Source organism: Elephantulus edwardii, unplaced genomic scaffold (genome assembly GCF_000299155.1).
Source record: "Elephantulus edwardii isolate Elephantulus edwardi_28Jun2011 unplaced genomic scaffold, EleEdw1.0 scaffold00014, whole genome shotgun sequence".
NCBI lineage: Eukaryota > Metazoa > Chordata > Mammalia > Macroscelidea > Macroscelididae > Elephantulus > Elephantulus edwardii.
In genome coordinates, this window is record NW_006399764.1 from 5,451,030 (window position 1) to 5,477,130 (window position 26,101).

General features: G+C 37.5%; 2 protein-coding genes across 2 annotated transcripts in view; one reads left to right on the forward strand and one right to left on the reverse strand.

Moving 5' to 3' along the window:
- Positions 1-26,101, reverse strand: part of IFT74 (intraflagellar transport 74 homolog (Chlamydomonas)) — a 78,959-nt gene that overhangs the window by 46,824 nt on the left and 6,034 nt on the right. The window contains exons 2-7 of the mRNA XM_006881260.1: positions 24,503-24,638; positions 23,366-23,414; positions 21,004-21,102; positions 20,814-20,874; positions 17,506-17,565; positions 16,523-16,584 (exon numbers count right to left, since the gene is read on the reverse strand). Of these exons, the coding sequence (XP_006881322.1) occupies positions 16,523-16,584; positions 17,506-17,565; positions 20,814-20,874; positions 21,004-21,102; positions 23,366-23,414; positions 24,503-24,638 (467 nt within the window). The remainder of the gene's footprint in view (positions 1-16,522; positions 16,585-17,505; positions 17,566-20,813; positions 20,875-21,003; positions 21,103-23,365; positions 23,415-24,502; positions 24,639-26,101) is intronic.
- LRRC19 (leucine rich repeat containing 19) lies at positions 10,041-13,421 on the forward strand. The gene is made up of 4 exons (XM_006881259.1): positions 10,041-10,118; positions 11,122-11,635; positions 12,229-12,414; positions 13,093-13,421. The coding sequence occupies exons 1-4, from the start codon at positions 10,041-10,043 to the stop codon at positions 13,419-13,421; spliced, it is 1,107 nt and encodes a 368-aa protein (XP_006881321.1).

Genomic DNA, 26,101 nt, shown 5'->3' on the forward strand with positions numbered 1-26,101 from the left:
AAAGTTGGTAGAAATCATCTATTTCTTCTTCTTTGGCTCTGGTTGTTGGTGCATATATCTGAATGATAGTGGTATTTACTGGACTTCCTTGTAAGCGTATGGATATAATCCTGTCCCAAATCGTCTTTATGAGCTCAGGATTCAGAACCATCATAGTTGACTCTCCAGAAGATTTTCAGAGGGTATAAATCACACAGGAGGAGATTGCTGTGTGCTGAGAGTCGGGATCAACCCACAGCTGACCCTCTAGCAGGTTTTCAAAGGCAGTAAATTACATGAGAGTTGAATGATTCTCTTTCTCCTACAGAATAGCCAGCGGATTCGAACTCTGTACCTTTGAGTGACTTAGATCTTTTCAACAAAAACTTATTTTATGTCTTTCTCTTTTCCATCTCTGTTATTTTTTTAATCTGTTTTACTTTACTAAAAGAACACAAAGATTATTACAGAAAATCTTTAGGGTCTAAATATAAGAAGATATACTAGTAACTTTTGATAATTCTCATTCTCATCCCCAAATAACAAGAAAAATGAGCTATCACTCCTATTAGTTTCAAAGATCCTTTAACCACAAAATTCTTTGCCCCAGTGAAATAGTGTATAGAATTTCACTATATAATGGTGAATCACATAAATCAATATGGCTCTTTCTGAACTCAGGAGAGAAACCAAAAGTGAAATTGATTTAGAAAGAAAAAGTAGTTCTACATAAACAGTGTGCCTTTCTTAAATTCTTTTACCTACTCCTTTAGTTAAATATTTCACTAATTATTACTATGTTTTAACATTTAAGAGTAAGCTGATTTCACTGAAAACAGAGCTACTATTGTAAATAAAAGTAGCAAGAATTAATTATGAGCAATAATCACCTTTATCATACAATCATAAGAAACACCAGAATTTGTGGCATTTATTACTCACATAAAGTTAATTCTGAATGGGGTAAAGGAAAATTCTGGAGATAAAAATAGCTAAGACTTGTCATCTAAATACCTCAAAGTTTATTTATCCAGTATGGTTGGACTATTTAGTGCTAAAATCTTACATTTCTATTTGGGCCTCGAGGTGTGACTGATCAACCTCTATCTGTTCTTTCATTCATAGGTAACATCTTTTCTAGTTTCATTAGCTTTCATGTCCCTTGTGGTTAAGTGCCTTCAGGTTGACTACGACTCGCAGGGCCCTACCTACCATGGGAGAAGGCCCTGTCTGAACCTGCACCATCCTCAAAATTCTTCAGCCCACTGTCACTGCACCAGTACGTGTTGTAGAGGGTCTTCCTCTCACCTTCCCTCTGCCTCATCAAGCACATTTTTGTCCAGGGACTAGTCACTTGGATAAGATGCCCAAAGTATGTGAGAAGTCTTACCATCCTTGCATTTAGGGAAGGCTCTGGTTCTATTTCCTCTAAGTCAGACAACAGATCTTCTAAACGTATGTATTCCTTGTAGTTGGAAGCAGTCAAACTGTCTGCATTCAAGCATTGCTACTGGCCAGCTGATATTTATCGGATACACACTGTGCTTTATAACGTTGGGCAGATGGTGCTATTTCTCTGAGCCTCAGTGTTATCTGCACACACACACACCCCTTTGCAAAGTGCTTAAACCATATTAAAAGGAAAAAGTTGGAAACTTCTTCACAGACTTGGGTGTATGGTACTTTGTCAAAATTCTCCAAAATAACCACATGTAATCTGATGGAATAAATTCTTCTTAGACTTGCTTTTCCAGTTCCTAGTCTTGGTGAATAGCTCTGAGGCAGATTAAGTCTTGTCCTTCCTTGTTCATAGCCATGCTGGTAAAACTGGACCAAGGTTTCCCCTTTGGCTGTGTATCCCATCAATATGTGCATTCCTTAATCTCTGTATTGGGGCTGCTTGTCTAAAGGTCTAAGTAGTTATTTCCCCAGGCCCTTAGCAGAAAATTCTCTGGTCAGCCAACATCAGATCCTTGTAGTACTTCTCACTTTAAGTGTTTCTATCCTAGTAAATGAAAAGCAACTCTGGTGGCTTGGTGGTAAAAAACTGTGCTGCCTACCCAAAGGCACGTGTGTCACCATCCACTTGCTGGCAACGAACAGCAACACCCTGATGGAGTAAGCACAATGGAGACACACCACTCTGGGAGCCATTCAGAGAGTCAATTCAGCTCAACTTTATTGGGGGCTGCAGTGCACTTGTATATGAGCAAGTAAACAGGGAGACAGGATAGGGTGGGCTTGCAGACATGGGACATGCAAATTGGATAAGATAGCCTCAGCCGTGTACGGGCTACTACCAGCTCAACAGACGTGGCAGCCGTCTTCCCAAATGGTGAACTTTCTCAAGCCTGTATGGCCAAGCACAGGAGAGCTTTCTCTACCCCATATTAAAGGCCGTTGGGAGGCTTGCACTTATCTGGAGCTAGGTGATCTGTTCTGGCGAGAGGCCCTGCCTTCCTCCACACATTCCCCAACACATGTGGCTCAAATCCACAAGGTGTTCTATGGGGAAAAGATGGGCAATCTCCTCCCATGTGATAAACTGCATTGAGGAACCGTCTGGAGGGTCAGCTATGGGTCAGTTTCAACTCCATGATGTTGTTGCGGTTATGTGCCGTCGAGTGGCTTGAGACTCATAGCGACCCTATGTACAACAGCCCTAAACTCTGCTCTGTCCTGTGCCAATCGCACCGTCTCCGACACACCCATCCCGATTACCCCAATCACTGAATCAATCCACCTCATAGGGGGCCTTCCCCTTCTGCGCTGTCCCTCCACCCTACCAAGCATGATGTCCCTCTCCAAGGACCTGTCCTTCCTTGCAACATGTCCAAAGTATGTCAGACGGAGCCTTAGAATCCTTGCCTCCAAGGAGCAGCCTGGTTTGACCCTTTCCAGGATGAATCTGTTTGTTTTCCTAGCAGTCCGTGGTACATTCAGTACCCTTCTCCAGCACCACAGCTCAAAAGCATCCACTCTCCTTCTGTCCTCCCTAGTCATTGTCCAACTCTCTGATGCATAACAAGTGATAGCAAAGACCATGGCCTGTATCAAACACACCTTAGTCTCCAAAGAGACACCATTGCTCTTCAGTACTTTGGAGAGGTCCCTAACAGCAGACTTTCCCAGGGCAATACATCTTCTAATTTCCTGGCTGCTGGTGCCGAGAGTGCTGACTGTAGAGCCAAGTAAACTGAAGCTGTGAACAATCTCAATCTCTTCACCATCCATTCTGATGCTGGCAACTGGCCCAGTGGTGAGAATCTTTGTCTTCTTGACATTGAGCCTCAATCCATATTGGAGGCTACAGTCCTTGAACCTCTGCAGCAAGTGCTTCAGGTCCCCCTCAGTTTCAGCAAGCAGGGTTGTGTCATCCGCATAACGCAGATTGTTGATAAACCGTCCACCAATCCTGACCCCACATTTCTCCTCATAGAGCCCAGCCTCCTGGATAATCTGTTCTGCATATAGGTTGAAAAGGTATGGAGATAGGATGCCTCTCTGGCGTACGCCCTTCCCAATTTTGAACCATGCAGTGTTCCCTTGCTCTGTTCTGATGACTGCCTCCTGGTCCAAGTATAGGCTTTGCATTAGAATGATCAAGTGTTCTGGGATTCCCATTCTTCTCAGAGTCAGCCACAGTTTGTTATGATCCACACAGTCAAATGCCTTTGCATAGTCTGAAACACAGATAGACATTCCTCTGGTATTCTTTGCTTTCAGCTAAGATCCATCTAACATCACCCATAATATCCCTAGTATCACAACCCCTTCTAAACCCAGCCTGGATTCTGGCAGTTCTCTGCTGATGTGCTGTTCCAGTCGTTTTGGGATAATCTTCAGTAGAATCTTGCTTGCATATGAAATCAATGATATTGTTCTGTAGTTTCCACACTCTGTTGGGTCACCTTTCTTTGGGATGGAAGCAAATATAGATCTCTTCCAGTCAGTTGGCCAAGTATAACTATTAAGCACTTTGACAGTAGCTGCTCATCTCAGTACAGGCTAAAACGATACTGGACAACTTCACAGGTTAGAGAGGTTTAGCCAAAATGTGACAGAGACTACATGTCAGCTGTTCCTTAACAGAGATATAAACAGATGGAACAGAGTTCAGACAGTCTCACTTCGTTGCTGTCAGGGCGCAGAGTTGTAAAGGGCTTTGGAAGCAGATCGGGAGATTCAGCTGCTTATTTTACTACTGGAAAGCAGACACTCTACTTAACAGCAGGGACACCTAGACTAAGACTTTAAAGATCCTAAACTTGAAAATGCATTCATGCTCCACCCCCTGCTTTATGGAATTCACAATAAAAATAATACTAACCTGTAAAAGACGTATAACAAATATCAGTGATTTTTTATTTTCTCTCATGCTGACTAAAAAATAAAGTATGCATTCTCAATATTATACATGAACTTGGAAAATAAATTTATTAATATTGAAACAATATTTTCGAGAATAACACTGATGCGAGTATAGATTTCACATGAGCACAAATGGGAAAGTGTCACATGAAAGGAGAAAAGGTCAGCACTTCCTGGCCCTTGGGCCTTACAACACTCACGGAGCTAGGGCAGTTACTTATGGAACTAAGACAGTGCTATGACACAGTGGCATCTAACCATGAATTTTGTTTTTGCTGTTGTTTGGAGAGGCAGAATACCAAAGGCTTTCTTCTTACTTTACATGATTTGGAGGAATTCTGTGTCAAAAACATCCGGAAATGCCCTCTGGTACACATATTTATAGGATGTACACAGAGTGCAGTCACAACTTCCGATAAGGATAACCAGGAAATCTTTCACATATACATAAATGGGAATGTCAATAAACATATGGACAGGACCATTGAAATTTCCCTGTTGTTATTGTGCCATCAAGTCACCTGTGTGACTCTTAGTGACCCCTTTAGACAATAGCTCTACACCTTGATCAATCCTGATCCAACCTTATAGTCTCTGACACATCTACCTCCTTTATTCCAGTCACTGAACCACTCCATCTCATCGAGGGTCTTCCTCTCCTGTGCTGTCTTCCCACCTTCCCCAAGCATGATGTCCCTCTCCAAGGACTGGTCCCTCCTTGCAACATGCCCAAAATATGTCTGACGGAGCTTCAGAATCCTTGCCTCCAAGGTGCAACCTGGCTTCACCCACTCCAGGAAAGACCTGTTTGTTCTCCTAGAAGTCCATGGTATATTGAATACTCTTCTTCAGCACCACAGCTTAAAGGCATCAATTAACTTTCTATCATCTCTAGTCATCGTTCAGCTTTCTGATGCATAGCACATTACTGTGAAGACCATGGCCTGGATCAGGCGAACTTTAGTCTACAGACTGATACCACTGCTCTTCAGTACTCTGGAGAGGCCTCTGATAGTAGATTTTCCCAATGCAATTACTCTGTTGATTTCCTGGCTTCTGGTTAACAAGAGTGTTGATTCAGGAGCCAAGCAAACTAATGCTGTTAACAATTTCAATCTCTTCATGATGCTGCCAATCAGCCCAGTGGTGAGAATCTCTATTTTCTTGGTGTTGAGCTTCAATCCATATTGAAGGCTGCAGTCCTTAACCTTCTGCAACAGGTGCTTCAGGTCCTACTGTGTCAGCAAGCAGGGTTGTGTCAACTGCATAATGCAGGTTGTTGATGAGTCTTCCTCCAATCCTGATGCCACATTCTTCCTCATAGAGCCCAGCCTTGTGAGTGATCTGTTCTGAACAGAGATTGAAAAAGTACGGAGATTGGATACATCCTTGGCATACACCCTTCCCAATTTTAAACCATGCAATGTTTCCTTGCTCTGTTCTAACAACTGCCTCCTGGTCCAAGTATAGCTTTCACATAGCATGATCAAGTGTTCTGGGGAAATTTCCCTACATTCCAATTATCTTATGGTTTATCTGACAAGTATTCTGTCATATAACCTTTTTTTTTTTTTTTTACTGAATGGGAAGAAGAAAAAGAATAAATAAGAAATGCAAAAATTGAGCCTTCTAGAGTTACATACCTAAATAGTCCTATCCTACATGTTTAAAAGAAGATGATTTAAACTTAGAAACATCCCTGCAAGCAACATCTGATAGTAGCCAAATAAAAATGAACATAAACAAGTCAGCTTGAAATTTCAATTATTTTTTTCTTACTGTTGGGCAAAGGGACAATGTTCCTATTTTGAACCGGTATTATAAAAAAATGTGTATTCTGCTGCTTTAAAAGGAATGTGTATTCTGCTGCTTTAAAAGGCATGGTATATGGGGGTCATAGAATTTTCTAGCACCAATCTATTTCAATCTCTGTTTCACAGATTACGGATGCTGAGACCAAAAGAGTTAACCTTTTAGAGCTTGTTCTGAACTACAACATCATTACTCATTACCAGCAACACACCTTACTAATAAATTTCTACCTGCCAGGTCTACTGTGGTGTGATGGGGATTAATTTTGTACCATATATCATTCTACAGAGGAAAGGGAAACACCAGGAAGTTCAAGGATTTTTAAAGGCCACATAATGGCCAACTGTCAGTCTTTTAAGGCTCGGAGAGAGCACTTTGCTCTAGTCATAACGTGGCAGTGAAACTGTCAATGATGGTCATAAAAATGACTGAAAAACAAACATGAAAATACAAACTTGGTGGAATCTTTTCAATTTGAACCAAAAATTAAATACCTTTAGGACTAACATGCCAATTCACTCTAGCAACTGTGTGTCTTCTAAAGGTATGCATATACTTTCAGAATATTATAAACTAAATAAACAGTAAATTTATTAATATTTCAGTAACTTTTTAAAGAATAATTAAGAAACACAGAGGTTAAGCACACTACTTGTAATAAAAAAAATCGGAACCGTCAAAGATGACTTTAAGAAATTAGTCTTCTAGTCAATCTTTTGCTAAGGAAGGTTGGTAGGTTTTTTTAATCACCTGTTCATTGGGTACAAAGGTTGAAACAAAGTGAAATACAATCATATGACATATACTTTCTAAATACTGCACAAGAAACAGACTATATCCCTTTAGCACACCAGTCTCAGAAGAAAAAGAAAAAAGTAAGGTAAGATCTATGTATTTATAGCCTCAATTGTTTGTTGGGTTTTTTTTCCCCCCTCACCAAATAGTATCTAAGCTTGTGAATTTTGTACAATGCTTTGCCTTTAGTAAATTATAAAAGATCAGAAATACTAGATCTCCACACAGTTTCTCTTAGAAATAATGTATTCTTAAGACATGGCTAGAAAATATTTTCCAAATAAAACAATGTAATACAAAAGAATTGTTTATTCTTTTTTTTGGGGGGGGAAAGGGGTACCTAGCTAGTCAAATCTACAAGACTTTTTATTTATTTTGAACTATGCTCATTATAGAGCATTTTGATGTAACATGAAATGAAAAAATAAACCCGTAATATGAACAAAGATTAGCCATCAGTCGATATTTGCAAGGTGTATTCTCTCTACTTTTTGCTTTTTCTAAAAATTTTCCATTTTAAGAACTTTAAGATTTGGGGGAGAAAAGTTTGTAAAATAGTTAAGGAGAGAAGGAAGTTGAGTACCACCTTCATGTAACTTCTGAAAACACAAAAATGAGAGCTCTAGTGGCTTCGTGTGTGTAGGGAGTCTGTTCTAACCCAAAGGCAGCACCACTCTGGCAGTTCAAACTCATGTGGTATGTTCTACACAATGAATATTAGGGTAGGGTGGGGGCAGAATCTAAAACACTTAGTGTTAAACTGCATATACATTTGCGTTAGCAAAACCAAAATAACTGTAGGACCTCTGATATAACAGCAAATATTATATAAAAATAACCCCAAACTCCTAAAGGACAAAAATAATGTCATTAAAGCACATTAGCACAGACAGGCCTACAGAGCAAAGAATATCACCCAGGAGGAGCACAACTCCGCAGAGCAACAATCACCTTCCCTCTGGATTCCTTTAGGTTGGTTTTCTTTTGGTTGGAGTAGCTTACAAAAACATAGTTGAGTTTTTTTTCTACTCATTCATATATTTTTAGAATACTAATTATGATAGAATGTCTAATCACTCCCCTTATTTAACTTAATAGATAATTAATTATCTACTATATTTTCAATAATTTTTTCATTCCCTTTCTATGCCTGGTAACCATGTAAGAATGATTATGTCCCCTTTGAGTTCTAACTCCAGCTCTTTGCCTATTTCCTCATACTATTTTGCCTTCTTGGGCTCTTTCTGGGATTTTTTTCCCCCCTGGCTCTTTTATGTAATCATTTTTTTTTCCTATTAACTTTAGCTACTTTTGTTTCAAGATCAAATTTCTGAGTTTCTTCAGAAATATATTTTTCTCTTTTCTTTCTCTCTCGTCTCTTTGGAGTTTTTAAATTGTGCCTTGAGGAACACTGACAGAGCACGTTGGTTTTTCATTCAGTAGTTGATACTTACCTTCTGTTTTCTTAGTTTACCTATGTTTAAAGATTTCTAGCCCAACTATTCCTAGAAATCACTACATAGAGGTAAACTACATAGTCAAAATACTTCAGTATATCTGTTTTGTGGGCAATGGCCTATTTACAACTGATAGCTTGAGTTCCATTCTCTCTCTGAAAGATTTTATTATGATCTCCATCCAAGTTATGTCAAATTTACAAGACCTTAGTAGCTTTTTATAACAAGTGAGATTAACTATGTAAAGGGACAGAAGTGATACCCATGGGAAAAGGGTAAACATAGCCAAACCAACAAACTTGAAGACAGTGTGGACACTGATGATGCCAGAATTTAAGTGGCTCTTCATTGCTGAGTCCATCGACTTTACTAACTTGAAATAAGTTTTGTTCACTTTATAGTTTTCTAATTCCTATTCTGTAACAAGTTGTTGCTGTTATGTGCTGTTGACTGTTTCTTCTCCCAAAATGAGCAAAAGGGTAGAAGGAGGCTCCCTCCCCCCCCCCATAGGTCAAACAAAGGGAATCTGGGAAGCACTCATAAATGAGTGTAGTGATGTGGTAGTGAAAACGGGGGTTAAGTTCAAGTTCACTTACTATAAACCCATTTTTTTATCCCCTAGCTCTTAGAAATCTGAGTCCACTAGTCGAAGAGAAACATATAGTGTGAAGCATTCCCATCTGGATCAGAGCAGCAGGTTCTGGGAGAAACACCTCTCAGCACCTAAAGCTGATTACATGCCTAATGTACATAATCTATGAAGAGGTCTGTACAGCTAAAATCTGGGTGCAGAAAAACAAGCATATTAAAAACAGCGCCATTAATTTAAAAAAAAAGAAAAGAAAAGAAAACGTGCTATAACAGAAAAGCAGTCACTCTACTTTTCAATGTTAAAATCAATGTATCAGGCTTTCATATTAATACACTTAATATTATCCAAACAAAAGTACAAATAACTGTGTTAGGAGAATTAAGAGACATGAATAGTTGATGTGTTGAGGAAAGAGGTGTTTGAGAAACAAAAGAAGACTCATCTTCCGCAGGTGGAAGTCAGAAGATACACTTACTGATAAGGCTTGTAATTGAAAAATGGGGAAGTAGCAAATGTAAGCATATATTTAAACAAGAATATATTCATAAATACGAAATCTCCTGGACTTTCTTCTGTGAACTTATTAAAATGTTTAAATGTACAACCACATTCACTGCTCTGAAGCTCCTTTAAACGGATCTGTTAGATCTAGGCGCTAATGTTCTTGCTGCATGCTGTCGGGTCAGAGCCAACTTACAGCTGAACCACCAGCAGGTTTTCAGAGGCAGCAAGTCACACGGGAGGACACTGCCCATCCTTCTCCCACGAGAAGAGTGTGGATTCAAATCATGTATCTTTGCGACTGCAGCACAGCTTCTTACCACTAGGCACTATGAACTAATGGGGCATACTGAAAAATATTAGCTTGTCATTTTCCACAACTACTTTTTAGTTATTAAATTCAAAGTGCAGAAAGGGTAATGGGTCCTGTGCTTTTAAAAAAGTGACGAGGAGGATCAAAATGTTCTCAGTAATCACTGAACTTCTAGTTTCCTATTGAAATGAAATGCTCTCTTTTTTATCAGGTCCGCAATATGAAAATCACAAGCATCACGATTGTTTTGCCTCTCTCTGTGATATTCTTATTAGACGAAAGCCAGACTTCTGAAACAGTAAGTTTTTACTCTCAAATAAGTAACAATAAATACAAAGATAAACTTTGTGTACATCTGAGAATATAATCCAGGGCAACAGCAAAAAGTGGGGAAAACCCAAAATGTCAAAACCAACTCACAGTTTACTGTACATTTTAAAAAACCACATCTCTGAGCCAGATGAAAATTTTATAAAAGCAGTCTTCACTATTTAAAAAGAGTTCTTAAAAAAAAAGAGTTCTTCAGTACACACACACAAATAAAAAAATAATTTTTTAAAAAAAGAGTTCTTTAAGTCAATCAGAAAGAAAAATCTTTACATTTTCTGTAGAAAATGGAAGACTAGTTTCAAGAAACAAAATGTGAACTCTGTAAAACTCCTATTTGATGGAAATGCTAACAGATTCTCTAAGGAGCCCCGGTGGTGTGCAGCAGACTGAACCGGAGGCTTGGCAGTTCAAAACCACCAGCCACTTCTCAGGAGGAAGACATGGACCCTCCTCCCATACAGACCAACAGCCTTCAGAACCTGACCGAAGGGTGTAGGAGTCAGAATCGACTCAAGAGCAACAATTTTGGGATTCAGTTTGATAACACATTACAATAAATAATGCTGTTGTAATATTTATTTCATTAGGGGCATATTCCAAAATGTAGAAACAGTCAAAAGAACAATTTCCTTGGATCTATACACATGTAAGGATATGCACATTGCACAGCTTTTTAATCCAGTAGATGGATCCATTTCTGTTTTAAGATAAATATCTCCTTTATAAACACCAAACTGAGCTGTTAACCTTACAGACCTTCCTACTGAGTACTGCCTGAATGAATGAGTCAGAATTTCTTTACTCTTTAATATTTTATCAAAGAAGACAGGTTATGCTCTACCTGTTCACACTATAAAACAACAAATTAGTGACCACATGTTTCTTCATATCTGTATCCTTCCATTCTAGTGCCTAGATATGACATTTTAAAGAGTTTTCCCAGTTAAGAATATAATTTTATTCTTTTTTAGGAAGTCAGATGCAATTTCACGGAAAAGAATTATTCCTCGATTCCAGCAGATATCAACAAAGATGTTACTATACTTGACCTCAGTTATAACCAAATTGCCTTGAATGTTACAGACACAAAGGTTCTACAGATGTACTTCTTACTTACTGAGCTCTATCTGACTGACAACAATGTCTCTGTCTTACATAGTAACAGTTTTGCCAATCTCTCCAGTCTAGAAATTTTAAATACATGTAAAAACTCCATCTTTGCAATTGAGCAAGATGCTTTTGCAGGTTTACATAAACTGAAACAGTTGCACCTCTGTGAAAATAAAATCTTTCAACTGGATTCTGAAGTGTTTGTGCCTCTGAAGAACCTGATCATTCTTAACCTGCAAGACAATCTGATAAGCACTTTTGATGTTCCACAACTGTCTCACCTGGAATTAATAACTTTACATGGAAATCCATGGAACTGTTCTTGTGGCCTACTCAATTTGCAGAACTGGCTAAATACATCAAATGTGACAATAGGTAAGCTCTTTTAATTGAAATTAATTAGAACTAAAATAGGATTAGATTGTCTGGCAGCATAAAAATCTCTCATTTCATGATTTAAAAGAAAGCTTCCTTGTTAAGAGAGTCACAGAGAAACGCTGCACAGTAAGGCTGCATAGATGCCTTCTTCCCTCTCCACAGAAAAGACAGAAGTTCTATAGATGGGAGATGGTTTTATCATTTCATGTATTAAGTATATAATGCCAGGATTTTTTGTTTAGGTGCCTTTCCTGTTAGGATCCCTGATCACAAAGCAGGGAAAAATAACCACCCTACTTTGTTCATTGTAACCCTGCTCTGCTCAGATTTTAGCCATAATTATCTTCTCAGAATAGTAACATAGTCAAGCTAAGCAGTGAAGATATGGTGCATTTAAACTGTATCTATAAAACATTTTCATGAACAAAGGAATGTGTATCTATCTCTCTCATGTGTGTGCTACACAAGCAGAAGGGCTCCTTTCTTAGAATCTTTAATATAAACTAGACTATTAAAAAATCCTACATAAGAATAACTATAAAATATTACTGCCCATTCTTACTCTCTTTCCCCCCCCCCTAATTTGCTAGGCAATGAGAGTGTCACCAAGTGCAGCCACCCAGACATCCTGAAGAGCTACAGTATCAAAACAGCTCCTCTTAAGGCTCAATGTCACTCAACATTTTTCACATCTAGGACAGAGCATGTTTATGTCTATTTAAAATCTATTAGCAATTCAACATTTAATTCTTCGGGCAACTTAACAGGAAATTCAGGTAATATACTGTTGGGGTTTTGTTTTTTTTTTAAGCATGAGTATCATTGGTGCTATCATAATAATTAAATTGAGGTAGTCATCATTCACTTTCTACTTTTAGAAAGAATGTACAGAACAATTCCTTATTGTAATAAAACATTTATAAAACACTAGGTTTCCAAACTAGACTCTGGTAGTAACCAGCCAAATGCCATCAAGTAAATAGTTTTAACTTCTCTGAACCAGGCAACAGGCATTTACGTAGAGAGTTGACTGGTAACCCAAAGACAGTGCCTCAATGCACGATCCAACCCATCAGCTGCTCTGCAAGAGAAAAACTACAATCTCCTCCCTTGAGATTTACAGCCTGGAAAACCCACTGAAGGGTCAGCTATGAGTTGGTTCCAACTCGATGACACTGAGTGAACAGGTTTTTTTAGTTTTTTCTGAACCTCTGATTTGAGTCAACAAGCCAGAATTTTTAACTGGTATAAACTGATAATGTCCTAGCTGAAGGGGATATCTGAAAAGGTGTTCTTTTATTACACTATGAAAGATCTTTTATGATTGATTTAGTCAATCTCCCCAAAAGAAAACAGTATATTTTTTTCCCCAGTGCCAACCTCGGAATATGTTACCTATATAATTATTCGAGTTTTGCCAATTTAACCAAGTATGTCTTTCTCTTTTATTTAAGAACATGAACATTCTGGAAAAAGCTGGGCTTTCCTTGTGGGTGTGGCTGTCACTGTACTGACAACTTCACTCCTCATTCTGATGGCTATCAAATGCCCGGTCTGGTATAATCTTCTGCTCAGTTATCATCACCACCGACTGGAGGAGCATGAAGCAGAGACCTATGACAACAGGATCACTGGAGATCCAAGCTCTCTTCCTCAGATACCAGACACCAACTCTGAAGAAACCACAGTAATCTTTGAACAACTGCACTCCTTTGTGGTCGATGATGATGGGTTCATTGAGGACAAATATATAGACACTCATGAATTACATGAAGAAAATTAATTTATTTTTATGTTTGAGTTTTTAAGATTATGCCCAGTCCACTCACAACTGAGATATGAGGACTCCGACATGTGATGTAGCAAACTACAGGTAATATACCCTCACATGAATGATAATGAAATCATGGCTTTTTTTCACTGGTATTAAACAAGTAGCTCAAAATACAGTAACATTCTTCAGAAGCTAACAGTTATATGGTTAGTTATGATAGTACGACTCCTATTCTCAGCAGATCATACATACCACCAGCAAGGAGGAAGCTAGATTAAATTATTAGCTGAAATGAACTGCTTCTCATATTGACCTAAATATTTGACTATAACACTTCTTCAGTTATACTGATACTCCAATCAGTAAAGTAAGAGGTTCTGGATTTATGCTATCATGAGTCAAAGGAAGGAATAGTGGTAAACTAATACAACATAAGATTAACTATATTCTCATAGTATGAATTCATGAAGTTGTAAAATATTTTATTTAAAGAAAACAGAAAAGCATGCTTCCTGAATTAATTCAGTCAATTTCCTTAAAATTTATTAGCAATTTAAAGCACAGACGTGTGGAACATTTAGGCCTAATGGCTAACACGTCACCACTGAATTGGTTATAAGGAAAGTTTACCACCGTAAAGCAAGATTGCCACAACTGAATAGCCCAGCAGCTTCCAAAGTGGGCATCATAAATCCCCAGGGACTTTGGTTTTAACACTATGTGGGGATTTTCCCTTTCAGAGACTTTTATACAAACAGGACTGGCCTAGCACAAACAAATGAAGAGCTATTGAGATCTGCTAGTCAGAACAATGGTTCCCAGATTATTTTCTATCATACATTGTTCGAGAGACACATCCAGAAGTCAAAGGGTTAAAAAACCCTCACAGTCAAATTCGAATAGGAAATTCTGGGATTCAGAAAAATGAGTCTGTACTACAGAACTGTCTGAGGTTTTTCTAAGTTAAAGCGGGTAGTGCATAGTATTTTGCAAACCCACTTGACAACAAAAGACTTTTTCTTCAAGGAACATTTTCCAAGCACTTATTGTGGTTCTTCCCAAAAGCACAGTAACAGTTCAAAAGACCAAAGACAGAAGAATACTTCGACTGAGAATGTACCTATTATAGGAAGAATATAAAAAATATTTGTCAAGTTTTTTAAATCAATTGTTTGCAATGAAAATGTTACCAACAAAGCAAACCAAACCGTGGGAAAATCTTTACTTTTTACCACCATTCATACATGAGCAAGTGTATTTATCCATATGCTGTAGATACAGAGGTATCTCTATAACAAAGAAATATATTTATACATTAAATGGTGTCTGAGAATTTATTCATTCTAATACTGTTCAGTTCTGTGGGTGGGACAACAGTGGCGACAAGAGAGCATGGAGCTAATTTCACTTGGAGCTGGAAGAAGGGTAAACAGACGTGTATTAGACTATTTTCTCTCTGGGAAATAAGAACAATCTTCTGCTCCCTTTGCTCTGCTGGAAGCTGGCAGGCCTCTGTGTAGTAGTGCACAGCTTTTTTTCATCCTTTCTCTACATAATAATGTCTTAGGAGATTATACGGTGTCTCTTACATGAAAATGTGGCAGTTAGCATTTACTAGCATGTATCTATTTGTTTAAAAAAAAAAGAAGGGAAAAACTTTTAAAAAATGAGTTTCTAGAAGGTCAGGAAAGGGTAGGTTTGAGACGTTTGGCTTAGTTAAGTAGGTGTTTTGGAAACATGGCTTCTCCTTTAGCATGTTTAATTAGGATGTTTAATAGACATCCTTACAGTTTAAGAGGACAAGTTTAAAATAAAATTGTCTTCTAATGGTGACCTGAGGGAGTCTTGGTGGCAAGGTGCACAATGTATCGAGCTGCTACCTGAAAAGTGTGGCAGTGTCAACCAGGCGCTCTTCAGGAAATACTCAAGATTGACAGAAATACGATGGCAGGTCGTCGCTAAAGGCTCACAACCAACCCCACAGCAGTGGGTTTAGTCTGGTGAGTAATTGTACCTGAGCCCTATCACCTGGTGGCAGATCAGAAGAACCTGCAGGATTTGTGTGAAATTTATATTCTCTATTACAATTTTGTTGTTTATTTTTTTCTTTTTATGTTATAGGAAAGAAAAGATTATACTTAGTTTTAAATGTTAAAAGTGTACAAGTTGCTTTGTTACAATAAAACGAAATGTCTTTAAAACTATAATGTGCTATTTTAATTTTGTGTATGTTCAAATTTTTCTGTGGTAATATTTTTTAAATACTTATTTGCTTAAAAATGTAGATTTATATCTTAATGTGTGGATGTTATTTTCAAAGTCATTTAAGTAGTAAATTCTTTTCAAAGTACGCTTAAGAAAAATAAACACTGTGTAGGATGATATTATCCTGTAAAAGTAATGAATGGACTAACCTATTTACACAAATGCTTGTTTATAGTAACATGCTTTTAACAAAGGATATGAACTTACTAACAGTAAGTTAATGTAATACTAAAAGGTAGTATCAAGTTCAAATTATTCTTCTACATAGCTTAGAAGAATGAAAAAACATAGTAATTTTTTCCCCCTAAATTCTCACCTGGAGGAACACAGACATCTTTTTACCTAAATGGTCTCTCATTCTGCCAAAACATCATTTCCCACTTATCAAACAATACCAGTATTAACACTGACAAATGAAATAAAATTATAAATGGGCAGAGGCTACATTTAACTTCATGTGAGACTTTCTTTTATGAACTGTGGGCATATTTTCAGGAAGGACTACCTTGAAAAATGACAATACACTGTAAAGGTGAAGGTCAGTGAGAGGGAGACCTTCAGTGAAATGGACTGACACAGAGACAACAACAATGTATTACACACAGCGGAGACCGTGAGGTCAGCACAGGCCAGACAAAGTTTCAGCCTGTTGTACACAGTCTTGTAAGTCTGAGTTGACCTCACGGCCACTTACATGTCTGGAAGGATCACGAGAACCTATGTTCACTGGAGAATCTCCACTGAAAACTACAGATAAGAAGTGTTCAAACTACTTGATGCCATTATCAGCATAAATTACCATTCTTTAAGTATGTTTGATAATTTTAAAAATATATGGTACTTACGCTTGTCGTTCAGTAAAAATTATATCCATACTTTGTGTCTCACGATCATTTTGAGCTTTAAGCTGAATAAATAATTAACCAGAAAAGTTAGTGATTAAAAATAATAAGAATCACTGAACTAAGCTATTTCTTTAAAAGTTTTTCTAGTTAGTACTAAGTGGGAAATTATTATAGCAAACCTAGTGGCTTATGCAAAGATTTTAAAAACACAGACATTGTTTCTTCTAACAAATGATAACATCAGTTAAAGTGACATACCAGTTTTCACATGCATTGTAATTTTTCACCACAAAGTATTAATTTTTCTGTGGTGATCTGTCAAATAATTAAATGGTAACTTAATTTAGACAAGCAGCATTCATGAATTTACCAGCTGCTCAGTGAATATCTGACTATTAATTACTCTGAATTTAGACTCAACACTAATTTTATTCAGGCTTTTACCTCAGTACATCTAGCTGACTCCTTTAAACAAACGTAACCATAACGGTGGTATTTAGGATCAAGCAGTACAGTGTTTAAGGGAGCTCCAGCTGCATAGTCTGTGGCAAGTTGTGCTGAGACTGACGCTCTGGTAGTTCAAATCTGCCAGCGGCTCTTCGGGAGATGAGCGAGAAAATCTCCTCTCATCAGATTTACAGTTTTGGAAAACTAAGAGAGGGTCAGCTGTAAGTATATTCTGACTCAATGGAAATGAGCTTTTGAGAAAGTCCATACAATTTTAGAAAAGTAAATTCAAACTCACTTTCACTGAGTGGATTATGACTCACAGCGACTTTCCAGCAGGTTTTCCCACTGTCTGAAAGGGAGGGGACGGCTCATCTTTCTCCTGAGGGGCAGCTGGTGGGTATTAAGTGCCAAAGTCGTGCAGCCACTGGGTTAGAAGCACGACTTGCTATGGACTAGAAGGTTTATAAGTCTACCAGGTTTATTTTGAAGAACGTGACTTATACTGGAAGACTTATATTTATAAATTTTCTTACCATGTTGTAGTCATTCATTACTTCTTCCATCTCAGTATTGGTATTAAGTTTGTCTACCAACTACAAAAAAAACCAAAACCACTTTTTTAAAGTTCTGTTGGTCTTCATAAATTTTATCTCTAATTCTATCTTCATTACTATAAATAATGTAGTCATTTCAGCCCAAGTATTAATACTCTGAATTACTTTATCTTCTATGATAAAAACTAATATTGAACTACCTAAGTAAGCAATTACAACTCATGTTGCCAATATTAAAATACATTTTTAGGGTGAGAAGTGAACAGTTATAAACTCCTATCTACAAATCAAACTTAGAGATGTTAGTCAGCTCTGAAAAGAAGTCTGAACTTCTGAAGAAGACTCACTACTACATCACAGAGTATTCCAATTTACACCCAAAGGCCACCGTAGAGGAGCAGATTATGGCTCACAAGGACCCTCCACTGGGTTTCTGAGGTGATAAACCTTTAATGGAGTAGACTGCCCATCTTACCCCCTCGATATGGTTGGTGGATTTGAACCACTGATCTGTAGGTCTTCAGCACAGTCATCTCATATGACTGCCCCATAGGGTTGCCTAAGTTGTAATATTCCCAGGAGCACATCACCAGATCTTTTCTCCCATGGAACCACAAACAGTTCCATTAGCAGCTAAGCACTTTACCATGCCTCTTTGTCGTTATATGTGCTATTGAGTTGCTTATGACCCTAAGCAAACGGCTTCGATGCCTTAAACAGCTTTGAACCTTAAACAGCTTTGATGCCTGCTCTATCTGTGGCAATTTCATTGTTCCTGACATACCTACCCCCATCCTCACAGTCACTGAGTCAATCCATCTCATCGAGGCTCTTTCTCTCTTTTGCTGTCCCTCCACCCTTCCAAGCATGATGTCCTTCCCCAGTGACTGGTTCCTCCAGGCAAGAGGCCCCAAGTATGTGAGATGGAGCTTTAAAATCCTTGCCTTTTAGGAGCAGCCTGGTTTTACCCTCTCCAGGAAAGGCTTACTTATTCTCTTAGCAGTCCAGTATATTTAATACTCTTCTCCAGTATAACAACTCAAAGGCATCAACTCTTTTTCTATCACCCTTAGTCATCATTATGGAGCTCTGTGATGCATAGCAAGTAATTGTGAAGACCATGGCCTGAATCAGGCACACTTTAGTCTTTAGACTGACACTGTTGCTCTTAAGTACTCTGGAGAGGTCCCTGACAGATTTTTCCAATGCAGTTTGTCTTATAATTTCCTGACTGCTGCTATCAAGAGTGCTGACTGTGCCAAGCAAGCTGAAGCTGTTAACAATCTCAATCTCTTCTCCATCTATCATGATTCTGCCAATTGGCCCAGCGATAAGGATCTATGTTTTCTTGATATTGAGCTTCAAACCATAATGAAGGCTGCAATCCTTGACCTTGCACAGCAAAGCCCTCAGGACCTACCCCGTTTCTACAATTAAGGCTGTGTCACTTGCATAACACAGGTTGTTGATGAGTCTTCCTTCAATCCTGACACCACATTTCTCTTCATAAAGTCCAGCCTTCTGGAAGATCTGTTTTGCATACAGATTGAAAAGGTATGGAAATAGGATGCATCCCTGGTGTACACCTTTCCTGATTTTGAACCATGCAGTGTTTCCTTGCTCTGTTCTGACAAGTGCCTCCTGGTCCAAGTACAGGTTTCACATTAGCACAATCGAGTGTTCTAGGATTCCCATTCTTCTCAAGATTAACCACAATCTGTTGTGAAATGCCTTTGCATAGTCAATGTAACACAAGTAGACAAGGCTTACAGCAGGCAAAAATTTGGGGAGGATCTCTCTTTTCAGGAGAGATAGCATTTAACAGATTTATATATTGACAACAATGAAAATGTAAAATATTTGTAGATATTCTGTCACACAATGTTCTCCTATGTTACATGAATTAACAAATTTAAATTTCACAATTATTCTTTGAAGTAGAAACTACATCCACATTTCAGTGATAAGGAAATTCAGCCATGAGGTAAGTCAGAATGTAAAAGCAAATTATTTGAGTTTAACTAATTATAAGAGATTAAGCTTTACTAATGTAATATATATTACACTTTCAATCATGATGTGATTAACAGGTACCAACAAGACCTAACATTTAGTGAGTGCTTATTATATGTTATGGATCTCAGATGGCTTAGTGGTAAGGAGATGTGGTGTCAACTCAAAGGCACACAGCTCAAATCTACTAGTTGCTCCATGGGAGAGCAACTGTGGCTAAGAACAGTCTTTATGTAAAATGCTACCTAAGTAAACCTACAGCTAGTACTTTTTGCATGTTAATATTTTTAAGACTATATAATTTGAGTGAGCTCTGGTGGCCTAGTGGCAAGAAGCTGCACTGCTATCCTAGAGGTATGTGGTTCGAATACAACTGGTGATCTGCTAGTGAAAGAGGGGCAATCTCCTCCTGTACCAGTCAGATCTGATTTGATGATACACACACATAAAATAATAAAATTTAACAAATTTTTTAAAAAAGACTGTGTAATTTACTAACACATTCACTATAATGAAAAACTTTTTGTCTAATGTCATTTTATATTTTACACAAATTCTTTTTCTTACATTTAGAACAGAACTTCACTTACTAAAAAAAATTCTATACATTTTAAGGCCTATAAAAGAGTCATTATTAATTATGGAGTTCAAAAAATTTGAGAAATGCAATTCACTATAATCAACAAAACTGGGTTTGTATTAAGTAAAACATGAGGATCAAGTGGATATGGGTATTCATAATTCACCTAACTATAATAGTAGAAAGTTTCTTATTTCTTCTAATATTCATTGTTTAATTAGAAGCAATGAGATGGAAATCTGTCTTTTAAAAGAGCACATGTGTATGTATGTGTGTACATATGTATTTTTAAGTATATATAGTCAGACCTAGCTTATGACTGAGTTTCGTTTCTAAATTCGTCATTGTATATTTTATATTATTAATGAACCATTGTATATATACTGAATTTTCAAAATAATAGGCTTTATGGGGACTGTTTTTTAACAATGGGTCGTATGTAAGCCAAACTTCTATAAAATAGGAACTACTTATAAGCATATTTTTTTTAAAAACTGCAAGTGGGCATATCAATTAGTTAAGTCAAGTAATTTCTGGGAAAGGAAAAAGGTAATTAATCCTCTGCACTTTTTATAATTGGGTCTACCATAATATGCATGAATTCATGGGTTGTTTTTTTTTATTCTAAATGTTTTAAAGTGGTAAAAAGCAATGAAAATATTCAGAAGAAATTATCTTAGAAGAAAGCAAATACCATGTTGTAGTCTGCTAGTTCTCCTTGAAACTCTTTGATTTCAACAGCTAATGTTTCCGCCCTGTAAGCATAAAATAAATGCATTTATAAATACACAGATAATAAACACTATGAATAACTTGAGCTCTTGTATCATATTTACCAAATGATACATTTAAAACTTTCATATTTCAAGTGCAAAATTTCTTACCTCTTTTCATATGATAAATATACTGAATTCTCTTGATTGTACATTTCTATTTCTTTCTGAAGTTTATTAATTTCAGTTGTCAGTTCACTTATTTTGCTTCTAAATGAAAACAATAAAGAAAACATTTTTAATTCAAAACAAGACTTTCTATTTAAACAAAACTTAAACTTCTCATATATATATATATATATAAATATATATATAAAATAACAATTTAATTGGTTAAGATAAAGATGAAATAAAACCAGAACTGAAGCATGATTATCGATCACTGCCTCACAGACTGTTTTATAATCTCAGTCAGAATCTGAATAGGAACAATATTGATATTTTAAATCACTAGATACTTATTTGTGATGGAGGAGGAAGAATCAATGCATTACCTAACGGATTATGGATTATGCATTACAACTCTGCATTACATAATACTTAGCAAAATCTCTGGTCTACATACAGTAATATTTCTCCCCCAAACCAGTTATTACAAGAGTATTTTCAGAAATTGCCAAATGTTCTGTGGTTGGGCAAAAATCTTTTGTAGTTGGAAAGTACTGCTTTAAGCCAAACAACTACACACATAGCTAAAACTATTTTTTAAACAATCCAAGAGCAGATAGGCAGAGCAGTCATTGGGAATAACCTTCTTTCCTTCCTTTGATTACAATGTAGACAGATAGTAAACATGCTATAAAACTAACAGCCTGAGTATCTTTCTTAGCTTTGAGGGCAGATTGATGGGTAGAGAGTACCTTTACTTCTCTTCACTAACTTCTAGGAGTTTGAGACTCATAAGAATGCAGAAGAATCAAGAAGAAGTCAGAAACAAAACAAGGTGTTTAGATCATGATGTTGTTGTACGTTGTTGAGTTGGAACTGACTCATAGCTGACCCTCCAGCAGGTTTTCTGCAGTAAACTGCATGGAAGGAGACTGGTCATCCTCCTGCGGAGAAGCTGGTAGATTTAAACGGCATGCCTTTGGGACTGCAGTGCAGCTTCTGACCATCAGGCCACCGGAGCTCCCCTTAAGTCATAATGGGAGGATGTGTTAGACAGAATGAAAAGAAGAGAGAGAGAAGACAGAGATGATGATTGAAGAAAAAAGTAAAATAACAAAACTGAAACAGGACAGTGAAGCGTTTAGCAGAGAAAAAGGTACGTGGTGAATGAGAAAAAAATCTCAGTATAGAACCACATACTTAAATAGCAAAACTGAGAAATTAATGATAATTAGGCCACATGTACAAGTGACTAAATAGACTCTCATGTGATACTCAGTACTAATTAAATGATCATAAATAAGTATATATAGACTTCCCCTTCCTTATGTAACTAGGGACATTTTGAAGGTATGAATAATACATACTCATTCCTTGGTATTCAAGGAGTATTTGTTCCAGGATTTAACAGATCCTAAGATTTGCAGATGCTCCTACTGGTATATTAGAATCTCTTGCTGCTTTATTACTGTAAATGCATACAACCTGTGGGCTATATAGGGAGCTCTGGTGGCTTAGTGGTAAGAAGCGGAGCTACTAATCTAAAGGGACACAGTTCAAATCTGCCGGCGGCTCTGCTGGGAAAAGAAGAGCAATCTCCTCTCATACGATTCACTGTCTCTGAAAATCTGATGAAAGGTCAGCTATAAGTTGGCTCCAGCTCGACAGTACACAATAGTAACAACATGCTCCATATGCATACAACCTATGTTCACCCTCCCATATGCAGTAAATCATCTCTATCTTATTGCTGATACCCAATAGAATGGAAATCCTGTGTAAACAGCACTTCCCACTCTCTCTTAGCCTTTCATGGATTACTTTAATCACCTGATTGCTTTCTAGGAGCAATTTCCCCCAAAATATTTTTGATACAAGATTCATTAACTGTTAGGATGCATAAAACATAGATACAGAGGGTCTCCTGTGTTTCAGAATACTAGGGAGGAGCTCTGGTGGCCTACTGGCAAAAAGCTGTACTGCAATCCCAGAGGTACACAGTTCGAATCCATCAGATGCTCTGCTGAAGGAGGGACAATCTCCTCTTGTACCAGTCAGATTTGATTTGACCACACACACACACACACACACACACCCCCAAAAAGTAACTGCTAGGGGAAAACTATAAAAGATTACTTATATCATTAAATAAAAAATGTCAACCTAAAATGCATAGCTCACATATAACTAATAATCTCATGCTCATGATATTATCACACCTATTTTCTATTTTTCACTGTAGTAAAATGATGCTAGAAGGCAAAGTAATTTTTAGAAATCAACAGATAACTAATTATCTTAACCTGCACCATAGCTAAACATTCATGCTAACAGATATATGAAAAAATGAGCTTATTTAACATACCTAAGAAGTCCAAGATAATAAGATTTGTCTAAAATTTGCCTCTGGGGACCTAAAAAAAAGAAATGTAAAAAGTGTTAGCATTGGTGTTTTATTTAAAAATGGCACCACAGCAACATATTCAAAGCACAACTCATCAATCAAGAAAAATCAGTGAAATGGAAAAGATAATAATGCAAATAATGGGAAGTTAGATTAAAACCAACAGGAGGGGCCCAGAGGTAGATTTTAAAGCAGAAGACTCTGTAAGGCAGGTTGATAAGCAGCAGAGTATGCCTCCCAGCCCTCAAAAGCCGAAACACTCTACTGCCACTGCGTGATTCCAACTGGTGGTAACCCTGCTGGACAAAGCTCAACTTCCCTAGGAGTCTTCACGGAGGCAGACTGCCGGGTCTTTCTCCCAAGGAGCAGCCAGTGGGTTCTAACTGATGACCTTCTACTTTAAAAGCTGAGCTCTTTAACCACTGTGCCACTGGGTCTCAAAATTGGTATACTATAACCAAACACCCACTGCTGCCCTTCAATTCCTACTCGTCTCCAACCTCCGGTTTCCCACAGTAACAAAAGAGAAGGAGGCTGCTCATATTTCTCCCATAGATTGATTAGCAAAAAATAAAACAAAAAGGAGCTCTGGTGGCCTCATGGCAGGAAGCTACACTTCAATTCCAGGGGCATATGGTTCAAATCCACCAGATGCTATGCTGGAGAAGGAGGGGCAATCTTCTCCTGTACCAGTCAGATCCAATTTGACGGTACATACAAAAATTACAAAATAAAATTTAAAAAAAACCCAACAAAACAAATGTGCTACAATGATAGCAATATTTCACAAGTGCTGTCTAATGCAATAGCCCCCTGTAACTGCTGCACACTTTGAAATAGAACTAATGCCACTGAGGAACTGGATACATATTTCATTTCCTTTTTATTAATTTAAATTTAAATAGTCATGTGTAACGAGCAGCTATTATTATAATAGACAAAGCAAATCAAGACTCTGAAGTCCTCACAAAGTATTTTCACAGCTAGTCTCCTACTTGATGTCATAATTTTATGCATGAGTGAGTAAGACTTTTACACTCTAATTCTGATTCAGGAATAGGTCTTGTAGAAATATGTTCATCTTCTTCAAACTCCTACCTTTCATTCCAGTTTTCATTCCACTCAAACCTTGTTGTGTTACGGGACGGTCTGCAACTTTGATCTGAGAAGACAGAACTCCTCCAGTTCCTACAGGCCCGCCACGAGAACCTGGTCTTGCTGTTCCAGGAGGCATCTGATGACAAACAACATTTTCCTTTTTAAAAACAGTAGAAGCACTGTACCTCAACTATTACAAAGCAGCAGGCACCTCCACTATTACAAAGCAGCAGGCAGTTAAGAACGCTTTACATAACTTATTAAATAGTCCTTAAATCTTTGAATTTCTGAAATAATACCATCATTTATAACTTTCTTTCACAATCAAAATTATATGAGTATTAAAAACATTCTAAAATCCCATGTAAGGACATTTAAAATTCTGCAAACTGAAGAGTTAAATGGTCAGCACAGTTAATAATTAAACAAGTTGTAGGAATATAAAAGTTTACAGGATAATATTTGACTACATGTTTGTAGGAAAAAATGTTTTGAATGCCATATAAAAACAGTAACAATGGTTACTATTCAAATAATATTACAGCTGATTTTTCATTTTCTTTTATACAATTTGGAAGTTTTAGCATTCTTGTAATGAATATGTAGTATTTTTAAAATTTTAAAAAAGGCCATTTTCATATAACATAAAGAAGCTATACCATATTTCTAGGCAAATAACATACTCTTTGTACAGTCAAGTGCTACCTCTGCCCCAAAGCTCCCTCCCCAGAGATAATTTTGTGAAGAGGTTAGTTTTCTTTTCAGCAATCTGTAAAATGTTGTGGGGAGCTATTTTCACACGACAGCTTCTTCTGTGCCACCTTCACCATGTCCACCACACTTGATCCCATTGCTGCAGCCACCGTGTCAACAATCCTTGTTGAGGGTCTTTCTCTCTTTCACTCACTTAGTGACTTTCCAAGCATGATATTCTTGTCTAAGGAACAACTTCTCCTAACAATTCGCCCATGTGCGATGAAATTTCGTAGCCTTTGCCTCCAAGAGCACTATGATTGCACTTTCTCGAAGACATATGTTTGTTCTTTTGGCTGTCTATGGCATCCAGCACTGTTCTCCAACACCACAACTCACAGGCAATGGTTACTCTTCTGGATCTTTCTTCACTGTCCAGCTCTTAGATGTACAACAGATGACTGAAAAGACCATGGCTTGAATCAAGCATAGCATACCTTAGTCTTTAAGCTAACATCATTGCTCTTCAGTTCTTCACACTGGGGATGTTGTGTTGTTTTTCAGTACACTGTGCACTGTGTTCTTGAGTGCCACTGAGTACAACTCATAGAGACCCTAATAACAACAGATGTGAACCCTGTCCTTTCTGGTGCCATCCTCATCATTTCTGATGGAACTGAGCACACTGCTGTAGTCATTGTGTCAATCTATCTGGTTGAAGGTTTTCCTTTCTATCACTGACCTTTCAGCTTTCCAACCATGATGTCTCTCTCCAAGGAACAGCCATGACTAGCAACACCTAAAATATGTGAGTCAAATCGTTGTCATCTTTGCCTCCAAGGAGGCCTCTGGCTGTACTTATCCAAGTATATTCTTTTGGCAGTCCATGGAATATTCACTACTCAT